This window comes from Mirounga leonina, unplaced genomic scaffold, assembly GCF_011800145.1.
Source record: "Mirounga leonina isolate KUSES-001 unplaced genomic scaffold, KU_Mleo_1.0 Mir_101664, whole genome shotgun sequence".
NCBI lineage: Eukaryota > Metazoa > Chordata > Mammalia > Carnivora > Phocidae > Mirounga > Mirounga leonina.
Genome location: NW_023270175.1, coordinates 10,264,955 through 10,281,674, shown reverse-complemented (window position 1 = coordinate 10,281,674; position 16,720 = coordinate 10,264,955). Strand labels below are relative to the sequence as shown.

The window sequence follows — 16,720 nt, the reverse complement described above, 5'->3', positions numbered from 1 at the left end:
AGGGCTCCCTGCTCAGCGGGAAGTCTGCTTCTCCCTCTCCCACTCCCCCTGCTTGTGTTCTCTCTCTCGCTGCGTCTCTGTCAAATAAATAAATAAAATCTTTTTTAAAAAGTTAAAAAAAAATTATGGGAGCCTAAAGCATCCATCTCTATCCTTACCTTGGCGTCACCATTAATGGTGAACATGTTTTACTTGAATGTATTTGACAAATGACCCCTTACTCAGTCCACCTGTGAATTCTTTGGACCCAGCAGAGAAAGGAATTAAAGCTTTGGTTAACAAGGCCCATGAAGCAAAGTTCTATCAGAAAGAATCCCATACTCATGTAACAGCTGTTTAAAGCTTTTGAACAAAGAGAAAAGGGATTTAGAAGTCACTGAAGGGGTAATGAGCTTGGCATTTCAATCTTTCCCACGCTCCCAAACCTCAAATACTCAAGTAGGCGTAGTGTTGAACTTTTACAGATAACAAGAGTTACGTGTGTGTGTGTATACTGTAACATCTCAGAATTTTAAAAGGGAATAATGTCCAAATATGTGATAGGAAATATTTAAAATTCCACCTCTAGATAAGACACTAGCGAAATCCCATTTTCCTGCACTTTCATCTGAAGAGGCAGAGGTAAATAACACAGTTTCCTGCTTTGGGGAGGGGAAGTTCATTTTGTGCTTTTCCCATGAATCCCTTGAAATCACAGCTAGAGACATTTTCCTCCCCGTTGCCTAAGATCCTTTTCTGCACTACTAGACATAAGCAGCAGTTCACCAGAACCCAGTGGTAACTGGCAGTTTTAAAGGTTTGACAAAGCTTGGGTGGAATGGCTGACCTTTGAGATATCTTTTCATTTAGATGTATTATACTGGTTACCTTGCATTACGTCAATATCGACATTCACAACAAAAGAAAATAGCACATATATATGGAGCAATGGGAATATGTTACTATAGTTATAATGTGACAGAAACCAATGCAAACTGCGGTGAGTAACAAATAACATCTTAACGCTGAGTTTAAATCTACTTTAGGATAGAATCACATGAAGAAAACCAGCAAAATGTGTAAGAAAAAAAAAAACTTTGGAATTAAAGAACTATAACTAGATGTAGCTGGCAGGCATCTTCTGTTTATCAAGGACAAATGGGAATACTGTAGAAAAAGAATAAGCTCTATCTCCAAGTCAGCTTTCCCAAGTGATGACAATAATAAACGATATCCTAATTTTGATTTGTATTTGAATGTAAAAACCAAAGGACAAACTATTAATTATGAAATAATATGATGTCACCTTGAGGCATTTGATTCTAGGTACGTAAGTTAGGTTATTCTAAATCCAGTTTGCGAACTCCTTTTTTAAGCCCATAGGGTTTAATGTTAATAAGATCTGAATATATATGTTAAAGGTGCAGCAAACAACAACTATAGCTATGGTCTTCACACACAGACACTGTGCAATGTCTATAAGGTTTATAGCCACACCTACATTTTTTCAATAAGAAGAAAATCTTCGTATTACGTATTTCATATTTGACCCAGTTAACATGTCTTACTATTAATCACTTAATCAATAATATAACTGATTTAGGGATATATATTTGAGGATGTATACTAAGAAATATACTTGAAAGAGTCCACATGGCTACATCCATATATGATTTTTCTTAAAGTCGAATTAGCTTATGTAACAACTCATGAGGTAGTTATGTTGTTCTTTACACGATTTGAGAAACCAGTGTTTTTCTTCAATAGTTAACTGAACAGTATTTTTAAAACCCAATCATTTGATACTGAAACAAATCTTATTCATAAAAGTTCATCGATGCTCATATTATGTGCCTTGCTGAACACATCATCTTTAATGTAAAATCTTAACAGAAATTTACTACTGTGATACTGATTAGATGGGCATCCTTACCTTGTGTTGGTATCTAGTGTCAAATGCATGTTTTATCAAAAGATTCTTTATGACAGAGATAGCTGTATATCTGATCTCATAATTGTCTTGAAGAGCAATGGAGGTTTCCCTCAGAAGTAAACCAACCAAGAAGTGATGCTTGCAATATTCATCTGATAAACTGTATTCAAGATTTGAATCTGCAGTACAATGAAATGGAAAACCCATTTATAAAAGTAATCAAAAATTCCCTTGACATTAAAATACCATATTTATTATTTAGTGATATGTGATCATGCTAGCAAGAGCTATAATTTTATTCTGAACGAATGTGAACAATTCTTTTGTCATGTAGAATGAGCATGCAAAATTTTTACAAGACAGGCACACTCACAATTAGGGCTGTAGGATAGCCTTAATGATCATTTCAGTTGGTAAAATAGTCCCTAGATTCCTTTTTCCTAGATTCTTTTCAATTCTTAGGAGTCTTAAGATTGAACCCGGAATTAAAGAATACTCTGTTTGGCAATATCTTAACACATGTCTTTGTATCCAAAGAGATTTCGTGACAACTACAAATTGGACGGATTCTATACAACGATACTTGAATTACTTATCTGTTTACACTTGTGAAGTAGGAAAAGGAAGAAAAAGACAACTGAATCATTCTAATGGTATTACCTATGGACTGTTCTAGTAAATGTCACATACCGGCCCGAATACAACGGGATACAGGAACAGTAAGAAAAACAGCCTCATCTCACTCCCAATTCATCAGCAGGCAAGTACAGATCTTTGACTTCAGAAAATCACCACTTCACTTCAAACTATGTCTTTCACTCCCTTTTAGACCTCAGTCCATTTTAAATCCCAGCTGCTAATATCCTGGTTGGGGCCTGCCCCATAACTACTCCCAAGGGACTGTGATCAAGTTTAGTCATTTCTACCGTAGATTTTCACAATCTTTATTTATTATTATTTATTTATTTTACTTATTTCCTCTCTTCTACCCTTGTATTTAATTAAGCTGTAAAGCTAAAGGATATGTTTTCTAAATACTTTTTCTTCACTTTCACTGGCTCCAATTCAGTGACTAACACCCCACTAACACACACACACACACACAGACACACACACACACACACCGACCCACCCACCCACACCATCGCTCAACAGCTACTCCCTTGGAGACCAAGGCAGCCAATTTTCTTCTTGCCCTGGCTCATCCTCTTTTGTGAATCCCGAGCACTTTCCGCACACGAGGGCCAGTCATGACTAACCCAGGTGGCTCTATCCGGATAGATTCTGCAATGGCAGTTAAGTTTTTTTGTTTTTTTTTGGTTTTTTGGTTTTTTACTTCAGTGATTTGAATACATCCAATCGGGTACTTTCCTCCAAACCTTCAAAACTGCAGCCAGTCATTAGACAGGGTCAGAGAGGAGGGAGGCAAGCCTGGGCAAGAGGACACACACTTAAAGAACAGATACACCCTCTGCTCCCCACGCTGCATTGAGCAGGAACTTATTTTCAAGCGGATTCCTCTAACAATCAATGTGTAAGCTGATTATAAAAGGAAACAAATAATAAAACCAATACTCCTTGGTTTGCTGAGTCCATTAGCCTAAAGCCTCACTGTGGCTAGGGAGATTTGAAAAGCAAACAAAGCCCCTCCCCCCGTCCATCTTAGCCATTCATCAAATCAATTGTTTTTAAAGACAGTGAACTACTTGAGAGTGAACCGAGTTAAACCTACCTACTGAAGTCAAACGGTCCACCGCAAATGAAAAAAAATCTAATTAATATATGAAAAGAAAAGGGACAAATAAAAAACATAGTAACATAAGAATAGTGCTACATAGCAAAGCATTCAATAAAACTAGCAATGGAGTTAACTGAAGGCATTTCATACATTTAATACATATGACAAATTACAATTCCACTCTGCTTTTATGCTTCTCTTTTGAGGTTCCTTTCAGTGGAAATGCATTTCTATGGTTTGTTTTTTTGTTTTTTAATTCGGTCTCATGTAAGAGTTCAAACACTATTACAGAAAGCAATTTTACGACTATCTGACATCTCTGGCTAAGGAGTCATTGATGTAATAATGCACCTGATTTCTCCACGCTGTGACTACCATCACTGACACTAAGAAGCAAGTGTGGAATACTGTTAATGAATGTGTCTTCGGACAGTTAACGATTCTGAGGTTACCTTTCAATTCACCGTTTGCCCAGAAAACAGTACTCTACGCTAGCGCTAGCCCCCCCCAAAAGAAAACCACAATTTCAAGTGATGGAAAATGCAAATACATACCTTGAACACGCTGGAGTTTAGGTTTTGCAAATGCCATTGGCAAATTCAGAGGAATGTAATGTTCGTGATTGCAAATTGTTTGCAGAAATTCAAACTTGTATTCAGCCAGAACCTAAATGGAAAGAAGCTACACATGAACTCCCTTTTTCATCGGCATTTACTGTTTTAATAATTAAACACAGGCCATTCCTTTCCCAAACAGAAGTGTTCAGGGTTTTACGCACACCTTGAGATGCGACCCGCGCAGGAAAGAGTTAACACAGCAGGCTCTCCTTTTAAAGCAAGCCTGCTCGCAAGGTTGGTTGCTGGCTGGCATTTGGGAAATTGGATTTTGAAATGCTCGCTACATGATAAGGTTCTGCCTTCTCTCCCAGCCTGCTCAGACTGTTGGTACAAACAATGTGATTTATTGTGAACACCTGCTTTCTTTCCCTTTCCTGCCTCTGGAATTTTGACCGGTCTCCAGTACATGGCCAGCCCCCCAGAAACAACCAAAACTCCAAGTCTCACAAGGGCTTCCCAGCACAGCACTGTTGCACACGTGTGTCTGTATTTTCGCTGCTAGAGGACGGCTGTGCTCCGTGTGACCTTCACAGGAGCGAGGACGGGCCCTCGGGAAGCCTGCATGAGAACGGCCGAGGACTCCCCTAAATGTGTTTTTCCCTTACTGTTCCAGCTGTGTATCCTCACTGTGTCACCGTCATGAATCTTTAGCTGGGACTAAGACTGCCATAACTATACGCTGAGTCCTGTGAGTCTTTCCAGTGCACCCCGGAACATGTGGGTGGTCTCGGGGACTCCCCAAACACTACCCAATACCCCCTGCTTTGAGGTACAGCTATACTCAAAGAACCTAAATAAAAACAGCAGCTCCAAGTCCTCCGGAGAAAAAATATCACCCTTGGTCTCATGCTCTGATGCCTGACGGCCGCCACGGGAACGTCCTTATAACTTACCTTGGGATCTTTGGGGCTGAATCCAGATATGTAGTCGTTTATCAAATTGAAAACAAATCCTCTATCCATTAGCGTCAGGCAGCGCTACAGAAACCAAACAAAAGGAACGGTGACATAATTCTGGAAGTCTGGCAAGGACAGCTTTTTAAAGTTTTCAAATTTGTTCCGCATGAAGGGCATGGCATTCTCACTTTTACAGACAATAGAATAATGGCTTTCAGAGTTTTACTGTAGGTGACTTAAAGAAGAAGATAAAGGACAAGTGATTTATTGTTGGAATAGGGTCCCAACTGTATAATTTTCATATAGAGATGGACAGATGCGCATATATATACACAAATACACATAGATCTATAAGCATACATATGTATGTATATAAACACATAAACACATATACATACACATACACATACGTATAATCTATTCAGCTACTCTCTCTCATTTTGGTCAACTCTAAAAGCTCAAAGTGAAGCATACAGTGGTCAGTTAGCTCTAAAAGTGAGGTTTGGCTAGGGCAACATTTCAGACCCAAAGAGAAGGCTCTCCTGTGTTCTGTGACGTCTTGGCCCATTAATACAGCCCTCTCCCGTGACCGCCCTCACCGCTGTCCAGAGGTGCCTGTTGGCCTCCTCCTAGTTAAGGCTCTCATTACCGGGCAAGCATACAACTCCAGGAAGCCTCTGAATCAGTGTGCACCCACCATCTCTCTATCCATCTGCTTCCAGATTCATCTCTAAGTCCAAGCCCTAATCATGTCACCTTCCCTCCCAAGAACTTTCAATACTTCCCTATGGTCTTTAATATAATTTCCAACTCCTTAGCCTGGCATTCAAGGACACTCACAATGTCGTCCCAACCTCCTTCGCCTGTTTTACCACCCGATACAGCTCATCTGCTCATTATCTGCTCCGGATGCGCTGTGTATTCCCAACTCCGGGTCTGTGCTCAGGCCAGGCCTGGCTAGGAATCTGCCGAATCCTACTGATTCCTCAATGTTCAGATGAAATCCCATCTTCCTGAGCCACGTTGGCCCACAAGTCCCTTGTCAAACATTTTCTTCTACGCTACCTTGTGTTTTACTTATTAGTTCCCTGTCTTTTTACCTAGATAGGACAATAGGAAGTCTCTCTTTCTCTTTATGTTCTCCACAGGGCCCACACTATCCCTATGAAATACAAGGAACTCCAGATTTGATCAACCAACCGTTTGCATCTCATTTCTCATGGGGATTGAGTTTCTCCCTCTCCCTCTGCCTGCCGCTCTGCCTACTTGTGCTCTCTGTCTCTCTGTCAAATAAATAAATAAATAAATCTTAAAATAAAATAAAATAAAAATTTTAAAAATTAAAAAAATAAAGGCATATATTTGAAAAAACATCATGTGAAATGAGCAAAACATGCCTTCCGGCTAAATCACCTGTGTGGGACTTCTGATTTAATTAGCCATTTCAGTGGGGGCTAAAAAGAAAATCAAAGCAGACTGTTTTTTTTTTTTAAGATATTTTATTTATTTATTTGAGAGCAAGAACAAGGGGCGGGCAGCAGGCAGAGGGAGAGCGAGAAGCAGACTCCCCGCTGAGCAGGGAGCCCAATGGGGGGCCCGATCCCAGGACCCTAGGATCACAACCTGAGCCAAAGGCAGACGCTTAACCGACTGAGCCACTCAGGTGCCCAAACTGGGCTGTTTGACTGATGGAGTGATTTAGTCAAAAGTTTCTCCAGGGGTGCCTGGGTGGCTCAGTCAGTTAAGTGTCTGCCTTCGGCTCAGGTCATGATCCTAGGGTCAAGCCCCAAATCTGGTTCTCTGCTCAGTGGGGAGCCTGCTTCTCCGTCTCTCTCTGCCCTTCCCTCCCTGCCTCCCCGCCCCGGCTTGTGCTCTCTCTCTCTCTCATGTTGCTTGTGCTCTCTCTCTCTCGAATGTCACCTGTGCGACTCTCTCTGTCAAATAAATAAGTAAAATCTAAAAAAAAAGTTTTCTTGGGTGCCTGGGTGGCTCAGTTGGTTAAGCGACTGCCTTTGGCTCAGGTCATGATCCTGGAGTCCCTGGATCGAGTCCCGCATCGGGCTCCCTGCTCAGCGGGGAGCCTGCTTCTGCCTCTGACCCTGCACCCTCTCATGTGCTCTCTCTTTCTCATTCTCTCTGTCTCAAATAAATAAATAAAATCTTAAAAAAAAAAAAAGTTTTCTTATGCAGACCTAGCTGAGTCTCTAGAAAGTGGGCAATTTTTTTCTTTGGCTTTAAAGACCATATTGATGAAGAATAATTCCTTACCACGTTCCGGCTGCTTTTAACTCACCTTCAGGAAGCTAGCCAAACTATAATTGACATTTCGGGACTCATCGGGAATCTCGGCATAGCGAATAGTCACGTGGGGAATTATTGCGAGAAGCAACGAATGTAAGACATGATGATATGTCTCTGGAAATCTCTGGCCTCTGGGAAGCTTAAATTAAATAGGCATAGCAAAAAGTCAGAGTCGCAAAAGGTCTAAATCGATTGCCATTCTTATTTTTAAACACTTTCTAGACATAAATGTGTTCAACTGGAGTAGAACTTTTCTCCCAACTTAAAAATGACATTGCTAGTTCAATGTACACTTCAGATTATCATAGGAACTATCTGGACCTCGAATAATATAACTGACTGAAATCATCAACAAGCCAACTTTGGAATCATGTTCCTGAGATGCAGACACACCCCAGGCTTTCATTCCATTTTTTTTTTTCCTGACACACAAAGAATTCATGTATCCATGCATCTCTATTTCGGTAAACCTACTCTGAAAAGTCTGATAAAAATGGTAAATACAAGGTGACTGTCTTCCACTTCACAAATCTGAACTCTAGAATTCCTATAACCAAGAAAATGTTTCAACACAGACATGTTTAGGCTACAAGATAAGGGGAAAGCTTCAAAGAAAATGCATTTTACATGGCAAATAACTAATAGGAAAGAAGGTATGTGCAAGAGTCTCCGAGGACTTTGAAAATGCATAATCTGTCAGACCTCAGATTTATGCAATACATTTAACGCTTTTTTTTTTAAGGCAAAATTGAAAAAGCGAAGGGCTAAGGGCCCTTTAGTATAAGAGGATTTGCATGTCACTGCTACCTGTAAGATTAGCCTTCTTTGCCTATGTTAAATATTATTCTTGAGCCTACTTACCTTAATTTTATTCTCTTCCAACAAGTATGTGGCCATAGACTTTGCAATAATTTCAAAAAAAACCCATGAGTACTAAAATAAACAAACAAATAAATAAAATCAATTTTTAATAGTTATCCAAATCCTGAAGCTTAGCAAAGCTGGACAAATCAATATGGATCTTATCTCTGAACTTTAACAACATTTTAAAAGTGATTGCAATTCACTATCGAAGTTCCACAAAATACCTTTAAATTGCATTGCCAAAAAGGTAATATTGTACCTCAGGGCCGGCTGCTAAGGTACAAGGAGCCTGTGGTGGGAATGCTCCCCTCTGTGGGGAGGTGCATTTTATCACTGACATTGTTTTGATTTGCTTACATATGGTGCTGACGGCAAACCAACTTTTATTTTATGGTTGCTTTTCAATTCTCTACAGGCAATGAATCTTACTAGTGTCTGCACCCAGTGAGAGACCCAACCTTGCCCTTGGTACATCACTGGGGCCAGCCCAAGGAGCACAGGTGTTTGCCTAAGTCTATTTGAAAGGTAGAGAGAAGCCTCCAGCAGATATATCCTCTGGTGTCTGAAACTGAAATTCTACCATTACCAGAAATAGTAAAAATCATGACAAAAATAAGAGCCACCACTTGAACGCCTATGTGCCAGAAACGACGTGTTAAAAGCTTTAGTTATATTTTAGAAGTGAGGAATTGGATGCCCAGAGCCGGTCGATAACAGGCTCCAGATCACAGAACTACTAGGTGGCGGATTCTCACCCAGGTCTTTCCTTTACACAATTCTTTCTATTACACATTTAACTGAGAACGGGGGGGGGGGGGGGGGGGTTGGAAGGGTGAAGAGAATGAAGAAGGTTCTGTGGAAAGCGTGAGGGAAAAGGATACATGAGCAGAGTGGTAAAGAAAGGGGGCAAATGACGAAAAGACCAGAACCCAAGTGGGAGGGTATCAAGCGAGTACATCTCTGGCTGCTTTTGTTACCCTGTTGTGTCCCGTTTCCTTACCTTTAGCAGTTTGTTTATTGCTAAAAAGTCGGCAGACTGTTTCAATATGGCAATCATTGTGGTAGCCAGGGTTTCGTGTATCAGCTGGGCCTGAGGGGCGCTTGGTTTTTCAGGTCGGAAGCTATACTACAAACGAAGGAAAAGGAACCGTCAGTCAAAATTCTCAAGGAAAAGAAACTGCTCCCAAAGAAAGCTTCCTCCACAAACCTTGATGAAGGATCTTAAATAATTATCCAAGCCTTCTTCATGGCACTTCGAAACGATATGTAAGAGAACCCTGAAAACACAATCGCAAAGGGCAGCATGTCAGGCTATGGTGAATTTCCACAGTTGCACTGTCTAGCCCTAAAAATACCCCCACACTACCTGAAGTGTTAAAAGTGAGAGGATTGCAGAAAATATAATAAGATTGTCTAACAAGATTTCCGCACCTAACATGCTCAGGGCCTTGCAAAAACACTTCCCGGTTCAAAAGAAGGCTATTACGTTTTGGCAGCCCAGCTCTAAATCTCTGTGCACGTTTCAAGTAGGGTCACGGCTACTACGGGGCCAAAGACCTCCAGTGGGGTAAATACTGAAATCCCCTCCAGTGAGTAAAAGGAAAGGAAAGAGAAAGATAAAGAAAAAATGGAAAGCACATCTACAGATGGGGGAAAAGGAAGAGAGAGACAGGACGGGTATAACGGCGTGACCTGCGATTGGCAGTAAATCTAAAATTCACATACGAGACTGGCAGTGGTTCTCAAACATGATCACGCATCGGAATCACCCAGAGGGCAGAAGGCTGGGCCGCTCTCCCAGAGGTTCTGATTTTTGAGGTCTGGGGTGAAGTTCAACGACCAGCATGTTTCATCAGCTCCCAGGTGATACTGATGCTTTGTAAATTTTTGAGCAGACTGTCCCCAACAGCAGAGTAGAACAAACAGGTGCGCAGGGGTGTCGCTTAAGGCCCAGCCGGAGAGGGTGTGGCAACAGTAGAAGCAGCAAAGCCAGAAACATCCAGCACTGAGCTCTCAATGCTTTTAAGTATCCTATTTTAATTGCAAAATTCAGTGCATTTTGCCTTCTACTCTACCATATATCCTTGTTTGTTTCTATAAAAGTAATAGTCCCTCACTGTTTTTGAGTGAAAATTCATGGCTTAGGGTGACTCTGTCCAACATGAGAGCCACTAGGCACCTGTGGCTATTTAATGAAAATCGACAACAGTGAAAAGTTCAGTTCCCCAGCTGCACTAGCCCTATTTCAAGTGCTCAAAAGCTAAATGTGGCTAATGGCCACCATATTGGGCAGCACAAGTGTAGAACAATTCCACGATTGGAGAAAGTTCTATCGGACAACACTGGTCTAGGGCAATGGTTCTCAAACTCTGTTGCATTATGGAATCACCTGGATAGCTTAAAAAAATAAATAAATACTGATGCTGAAGTTCCACCCCTAGATATTCTGGTTTCGTTGGTATGAATGTGGTCTGGGCACAGACCTCTTTAAAAGCTCCCCGGGTGATTCTAACATGCAGTCAGGTTTTAGAACCCCTGGTGGAGGAAAACACATTAAGTTTCTCCTATGGTTTCTGGTACCATCTATCCCTGGCAATACATGACCCCAGTCTGAAAAGCATGAAACAAGAGAAAATGGATATTAGATATCTGAATTTTGGGTTCTCGTCTGGAAGATAAATTTATAGTGAAAATGAAGAAACACAAAAAGAAACAAAAGTTGTGTCTTTGTATTTTAACACCGAAACTCACATGGTGCAGTTGATAGGAACGTCATCTTCGTGGGTCATATTTGTGAGAACCCGGAAGAGTTGCATAAGAATTACAGGTAGAAACTGTATCATGACTTGGATCTCCATGGCATGCAAACACTAAAATAAGTCATTATTAGTTATGAAAACAAACAGAAATATGATATAACTTGCAAATGTGAAACAACAAAAAAATTAAGTAATGAGAAATACATTCACTCGAATATAAGCCCACTTCGATGTGAGCTTCATAAGACAGGGGACTTTGTTTTGTTGATTCCTTTATCCACATCTCTATTTTGGCACTCAGATTTTGTTTGTGTATTTCACATTAAACACTTTATCTACCGAAGATAAAAAGTGTAACTGGGATAAAGGGGTTTTGGAATCAAGACAACTGATTGCTGGTAAACCAGCACTCCACTGGAGTGGGAGAGCAGATGTGTGTGAAGGTTCTGGAGACTGGCCTGCTGGAGTGTGTTCTACAGAACGTGGGCCATCCGTTAATCTGCTGAGAAGGTAAATGGGATGCAGTAAAGAGCATCACCCCTCTTAACTTATAACCAGTCGGTCTCTGTAACTGGCTTCACACTGGCACCACCCACAAAACGGGGGCAGCACTGCATTCAAACATCCCTACAGTACATTTCTTGCAAGTGCTAACACCCTGTCTCTAGCCATAGATACATCAACAGCACAAAGCAGAAATGTGTTCGTATGTCTGTAGCAATGAGACGAGCAGCAACAGCTGTAAAATGTCTTTCTTCTTCCTTCCCTTCTCCCCACCTCCCCTCCTTCACTCAGGCATTCACTCAATCATTTCATCAACCAGCCAACCAAAAGGTGAAAACAAGTCTCACTGGGCACCTTGTACACCAGTTCACGGTTCATTGTGATGGGAAATGCAGAGACGGAGGAGACAAGTCTCTGGACCTAAGGAGCTCAGTATTTCTCTTTTGCTCTGTCTCTCCATCCTTAGCCTCATCATCCCTTTTCAGGACACTATCATCTATATGCGAAGCATCTCAGCCGTGACCTCTTAGTTCTGGGCAGAGTCTCTTCAGTCAGATGCATAAGGCAAGAGATCGAGCTCAAGGAACCCATGTCTATCCTTCGAGTTTTTCCTTCCTTTTGCTCCCTTTCTTCTTGCCTTACTGCCATCACCCCTCTTAACCTATAACCCAAATCGTCTAATCATTTCATAGTCGGTCTCTGTGCAGGTCGTCTTAACTCTCCACATCCACGTCTCATTTCCAAATTCATCTCCCTCCGATTTGGTTCCATCAGACCACCTCCTGCCAAAATGCCTGCGGCTCTCAACCACGGGCCACTTTGTCCCCCACGGGACATCCCCCAATGTCTGGAGACACTGGGGGTTGTCACAACTGGGGGTGCTCCTGACACCTAGTGGATAGAGGTCAGGGATGCTGCTAAACGTCCTACCATGCACTGGACAGCCACTTACCACAGAGAAACTGACCTGTCCAAAATGTCAACAGTGCCAAGCTTGAGAAACTCGGGCCTACGGTCCAAGATTACTTAAGACCCAACCTAGATTTCCAGCTGTAACACTCTTCATTCTTCATAAGGCCAAACAGGTGCCTTGACTGCTCTGGCAGTATATCCTATGCATTCCCACCTTTGTGTATTTGTTCGGTTTTTAGCCGCATCCTAGCCATCCTTCCAAGTCAAGTTGAAACCCCTACTCATTCGACAAAGGCATACTGAATGACCCTCCAAGGGCCAAGCACATCAGAAACACCTGGTTCCTCCCATCAAGCCGTTCAGAGTCTATGGGGAGAAAGACCTGGGACTAAATCTACAACACAAATGGGGTATGTACAAAATGCACGAAGGAAGAAGGAACTGAGTCCTCACGTGGGCAGAGGATGTCCAATAAGGCTTCAGAGAGGAGGCAGGTGAAAGGCAAAGTGGGATAATAGCAGGCAGAAAAGAGAGATGGGCATTCAAGGCAAAACTGATCCAGTATCGCTCCTCGGTAATTTACTCTCAGCACAACAGCTAGAGTGTTCTTCCTCCCCCTTGTTACCGACCAAACAAACCACCATGAACAAAAGGCTGTCAAGGGCTTCCCGTGCCTACATGTACCCCACCTCCCTCTCCAAGCTCATCTCATGCCACCTCCCCCCCGCCCCGCAGCTGCTCACTGCGCTTCTTCTTTTCCGTCCTTCTAACACCGTCGCAAGGTGTTTACGCCTGCTGCAATCATCTGTCCTCCTTTGCCACAGCTTTAGTCCCTACGCTCATTTTCCTCTCATCAATTTCTTTTCGGCTTGATGCATCATCTGCTCAGATAGCCTTCCCTGACAACTCCATCTAGAACGCACTCCTGTCATGTCGGATCCCATTCATCTGTTCTATTTTCTCCGCAACATTCATCTTGACCTCAAATTACTCATTTATAGGGCGCCTGGGTGGCTCAGATGGTTAAGCGTCTGCCTTCGGCTCAGGTCATGATCCCAGGGTCCTGGGATCGAGTCCCACATCGGGCTCCCGGCTCAGCAGGGAGCCTGCTTCTCCCTCTGACCCTTGCCCCTCTCATGCTGTTTCTCTCTCGCTCTCTAAAAAATAAATAAAAATCTTAAAAAAAAATTACTCATTTATACCCTCTCTACCCCAGCGAGAGCAGGGATGTAGTCTGAATTGCTTCCCCGTCATATTCCTAGTGCCCACCGCACTATCTGGTCCATACGAGGTGCCCAGTAAGTATTTGGCGAATGACTGTATCAACGAATAAAATAAGGAACCGAAGCATTAAGATAAAGATGGGAGGCTTCTAGTCTCAGGGGTTCCTTGGTTCCCTGGACCCTTAGCACTATAACCTGGATCGTGCATTTGCTATCTATCACATATTGGTACTGCTCACTTACATTGTCATTCGACTCGTATGTGTCCTGTCTCTCTGACTGGTTTTAAGATCCTCATGGGCAATGACCCTAAGTTATTCTTCTCTGCAAGCCTCGCAGCATCTGGGAAAATACTACATACATAATAAAAGCCCAACAAGCAGGTGGCAAGTGAATTGGTGAAACAATGTCATTTATGGGGTCAACAACACGGTTTGGTAGAAAGAACATGGGACCAGGAGTCAAGAGACACACGCCACAGGCTCGGCTCAGCTCAGCTCTGCTCCTTACCAGGTGAGCGACCACAGGCAAGTCCCCTCTACTTGGGCTTCAGTCTCCTTATCCGTAAAATAAAAACTCAAGACTCCCTTTCAGGGCTAACAGTCCCTACAGGAACTGGGCTGTTTTTGTAATCGTACAGCATTTCACTCACTGCCACTAGAGGGCGAGCAAAGGTCACATAAATATCAGAAATTTCCACACCCTCACTTCCACACAAAAAGGAGTACTTTTTTTTTCTCCATTTTAAGACTACCAGTATATTTGAAAATGAAGCTCTGCTCTATTCCATTCTGTTAAAACTTTTACAAAGCTTCCCCACTGGAAGAAAAGCCAAAGAATTTAACAGGCTCAGCATACACACATAAACCTGGCATTCTAGACATTATCCAAGGAAAGGATTTGAGAGGTAGAGGACTGTTAGACTTCTTAATAATAATTAAGAATAACAGTCACCATTTATCAACTATCCCCCTGCTTTTATCCTTCCAACAGTATATGCTCAATATGGTAGGCGGAACGAGGCTTTATTATTATTTTTTAAAGATTTTACTTATTTATTTGACAGAGAGAGACACAGTGAGAGAGGGAACACAAGCAGGGGGAGTGGGAGAGGGAGAAGCAGGCTCCCCAGTTTAGCAGGGATCCCGATGCGGGGCTCGATCCCAGGACCCTGAGATCATGACCCGACCTGAAGGCAGACACTTAACTACTGAGCCACCCAGGCGCCCTAGAATGAGGCTTTAAAAACCCAAAGCCCATCATGTGGCTCCTCTGTTCAGCACCCTGCAAGGCTTCCCAGCTCATTGAGGGTATAATTCAAACTCCTCATCATGGCGTATGAGGCCTTCCCCAACTAGCTCCTTGGGGTCTTTGCACCTGCTGCTCCCAGCTGGCTCAGAAGTCCACCTAGCTGGCACCCTCATTTCTCTTAGGTCTCTGGCAAGTGTCACTTTACCAGAGATCTTCTCTGACACTTTATCTAGAAGAGGGACCCCTTAGAATCTTTATTCCTCTTCAATATGTTAGGGGTTCCTTTGTGGCACTTATCACCACCTGAATGAATATATATATTCATTTCTTTGTTTATTGTTCATCTGCCTCCACAAGAAAGTAAGCCCCTCGACAATGGGGATGTTGTCTGTTTTCTTCATTTATATTCCAAACACTTAGAATGATGCCTGGCCCATAGAAAGCCTCAAGAATTCAGTGTAGACTCAAGGATTACTATACTCTATAGTAGATGCCCTATCTCACTTAAGCTTCAAAACCACCCTAACAAGGTGGCGTTGCTGGTTATCCCTATGTGACAGATGAAGAAACAAAGGCTTGGAGTAGTTCAGGAACTTGGCCAAGGTCAATCCCAGGGCCAATAAGGGACAGGTCTGGGACACACACTGGGTGAATGATTCCAGAACCCATCCGTATTATCTCATCTCCTACTACCTCTCTGAAAGAAATGCACGTTTTTATTTCCTGAGAATGGCATTAAGTAGTAACATGTGTCCAAAGGGAAATCCTGTAGAGATTTCACTTAAAATAAAAATTCCTGGGGTGCCTGGGTGGTTCAGTCATTAAGCGTCTGCTTTCGGCTCAGGTCATGGTCCCAGGGTCCTGGGATCAAGCCCTGCCCTGCATTGGGTTCCCTGCTCCGTGGGGAGTCTGCTTCTCCTTCTCCCACTCCCCCTGCTTGTGTTCCCTCTCTCGCTGTGTCTTTCTCTGTCAAATAAATAAAATCTTTAAAATAAAATAAAATAAAATAAAATAAAATAAAATAAAATAATTCCTGGGACGCCTGGGTGGCTCAGTCGGTGAAGCGTCTGCCTTTGGCTCAGGTTGTGATCTCAGGGTCCTGGGATTGAGCCCCGCATTGGGCTCCCTGCTCAGCAGGGAGTCTGCTTCTCCCTCTGTCTACCACTCCCCCTGCTTCTGCTCTGTATCTCTCTCTCTGACAAATAAATAAAATCTTTAAAAGAGTCTCATAAAAAATAAATAAAATAAAATAAAATAAAAATTCCTCAGGCTTGCCATGGCTGACCTACCGAAGGAGCAACCAAAAGGAGAGTCGCTGTCAGCTAGGTCCCGTGATGTGCAATTTGGTCCTACCATGTTAGGCAATAAATGGGAGTCTTGGGTTCTCAATACATTGGACAAAATGTGGTGTTTCTTAAGACTCTTCCATGCAACATGCAGAACCGAGGTTTTTCTGTCTTTAGTTGACCCCTTTGATAATCTTTCACCCATAGACCCAGGAATCGTCATTTTATTCCAAGCAAAAGGGACTCCATTTCTCCTGACCCTTTTCCCCCCAGCACCTTTCCTGGGCAGTAAGCAGGAAGAGAAAAGACCTGAAAAAGTCAATTTATGGAACTGAAATAAACATTTTCATGAGATTTTTCAGAAATATGTCGACAGATTCTAGCTACAACATTTTCTTCCTAATGTAGCAACTCTGCGGTCTGCTCCTAAATAGGCACTTGACAGAAAAGCACATAA

General features: G+C 42.5%; 1 protein-coding gene across 5 annotated transcripts in view; it reads right to left on the bottom strand.

The window, feature by feature from the left end:
* Positions 1-16,720, bottom strand: part of DOCK11 (dedicator of cytokinesis 11) — a 186,686-nt gene that overhangs the window by 68,714 nt on the left and 101,252 nt on the right. For 3 of the 5 annotated variants that reach the window (XM_035007699.1, XM_035007708.1, XM_035007682.1), the window contains 9 exons: positions 11,080-11,198; positions 9,536-9,605; positions 9,329-9,454; positions 8,326-8,397; positions 7,457-7,603; positions 5,161-5,244; positions 4,205-4,316; positions 3,645-3,683; positions 1,913-2,091 (listed from right to left, as the gene is read on the bottom strand). In XM_035007699.1, the coding sequence (XP_034863590.1) occupies positions 1,913-2,091; positions 3,645-3,683; positions 4,205-4,316; positions 5,161-5,244; positions 7,457-7,603; positions 8,326-8,397; positions 9,329-9,454; positions 9,536-9,605; positions 11,080-11,198 (948 nt within the window). The remainder of the gene's footprint in view (positions 1-1,912; positions 2,092-3,644; positions 3,684-4,204; positions 4,317-5,160; positions 5,245-7,456; positions 7,604-8,325; positions 8,398-9,328; positions 9,455-9,535; positions 9,606-11,079; positions 11,199-16,720) is intronic. The other 2 variants (XM_035007720.1, XM_035007690.1) reach the window with 1 other exon arrangement.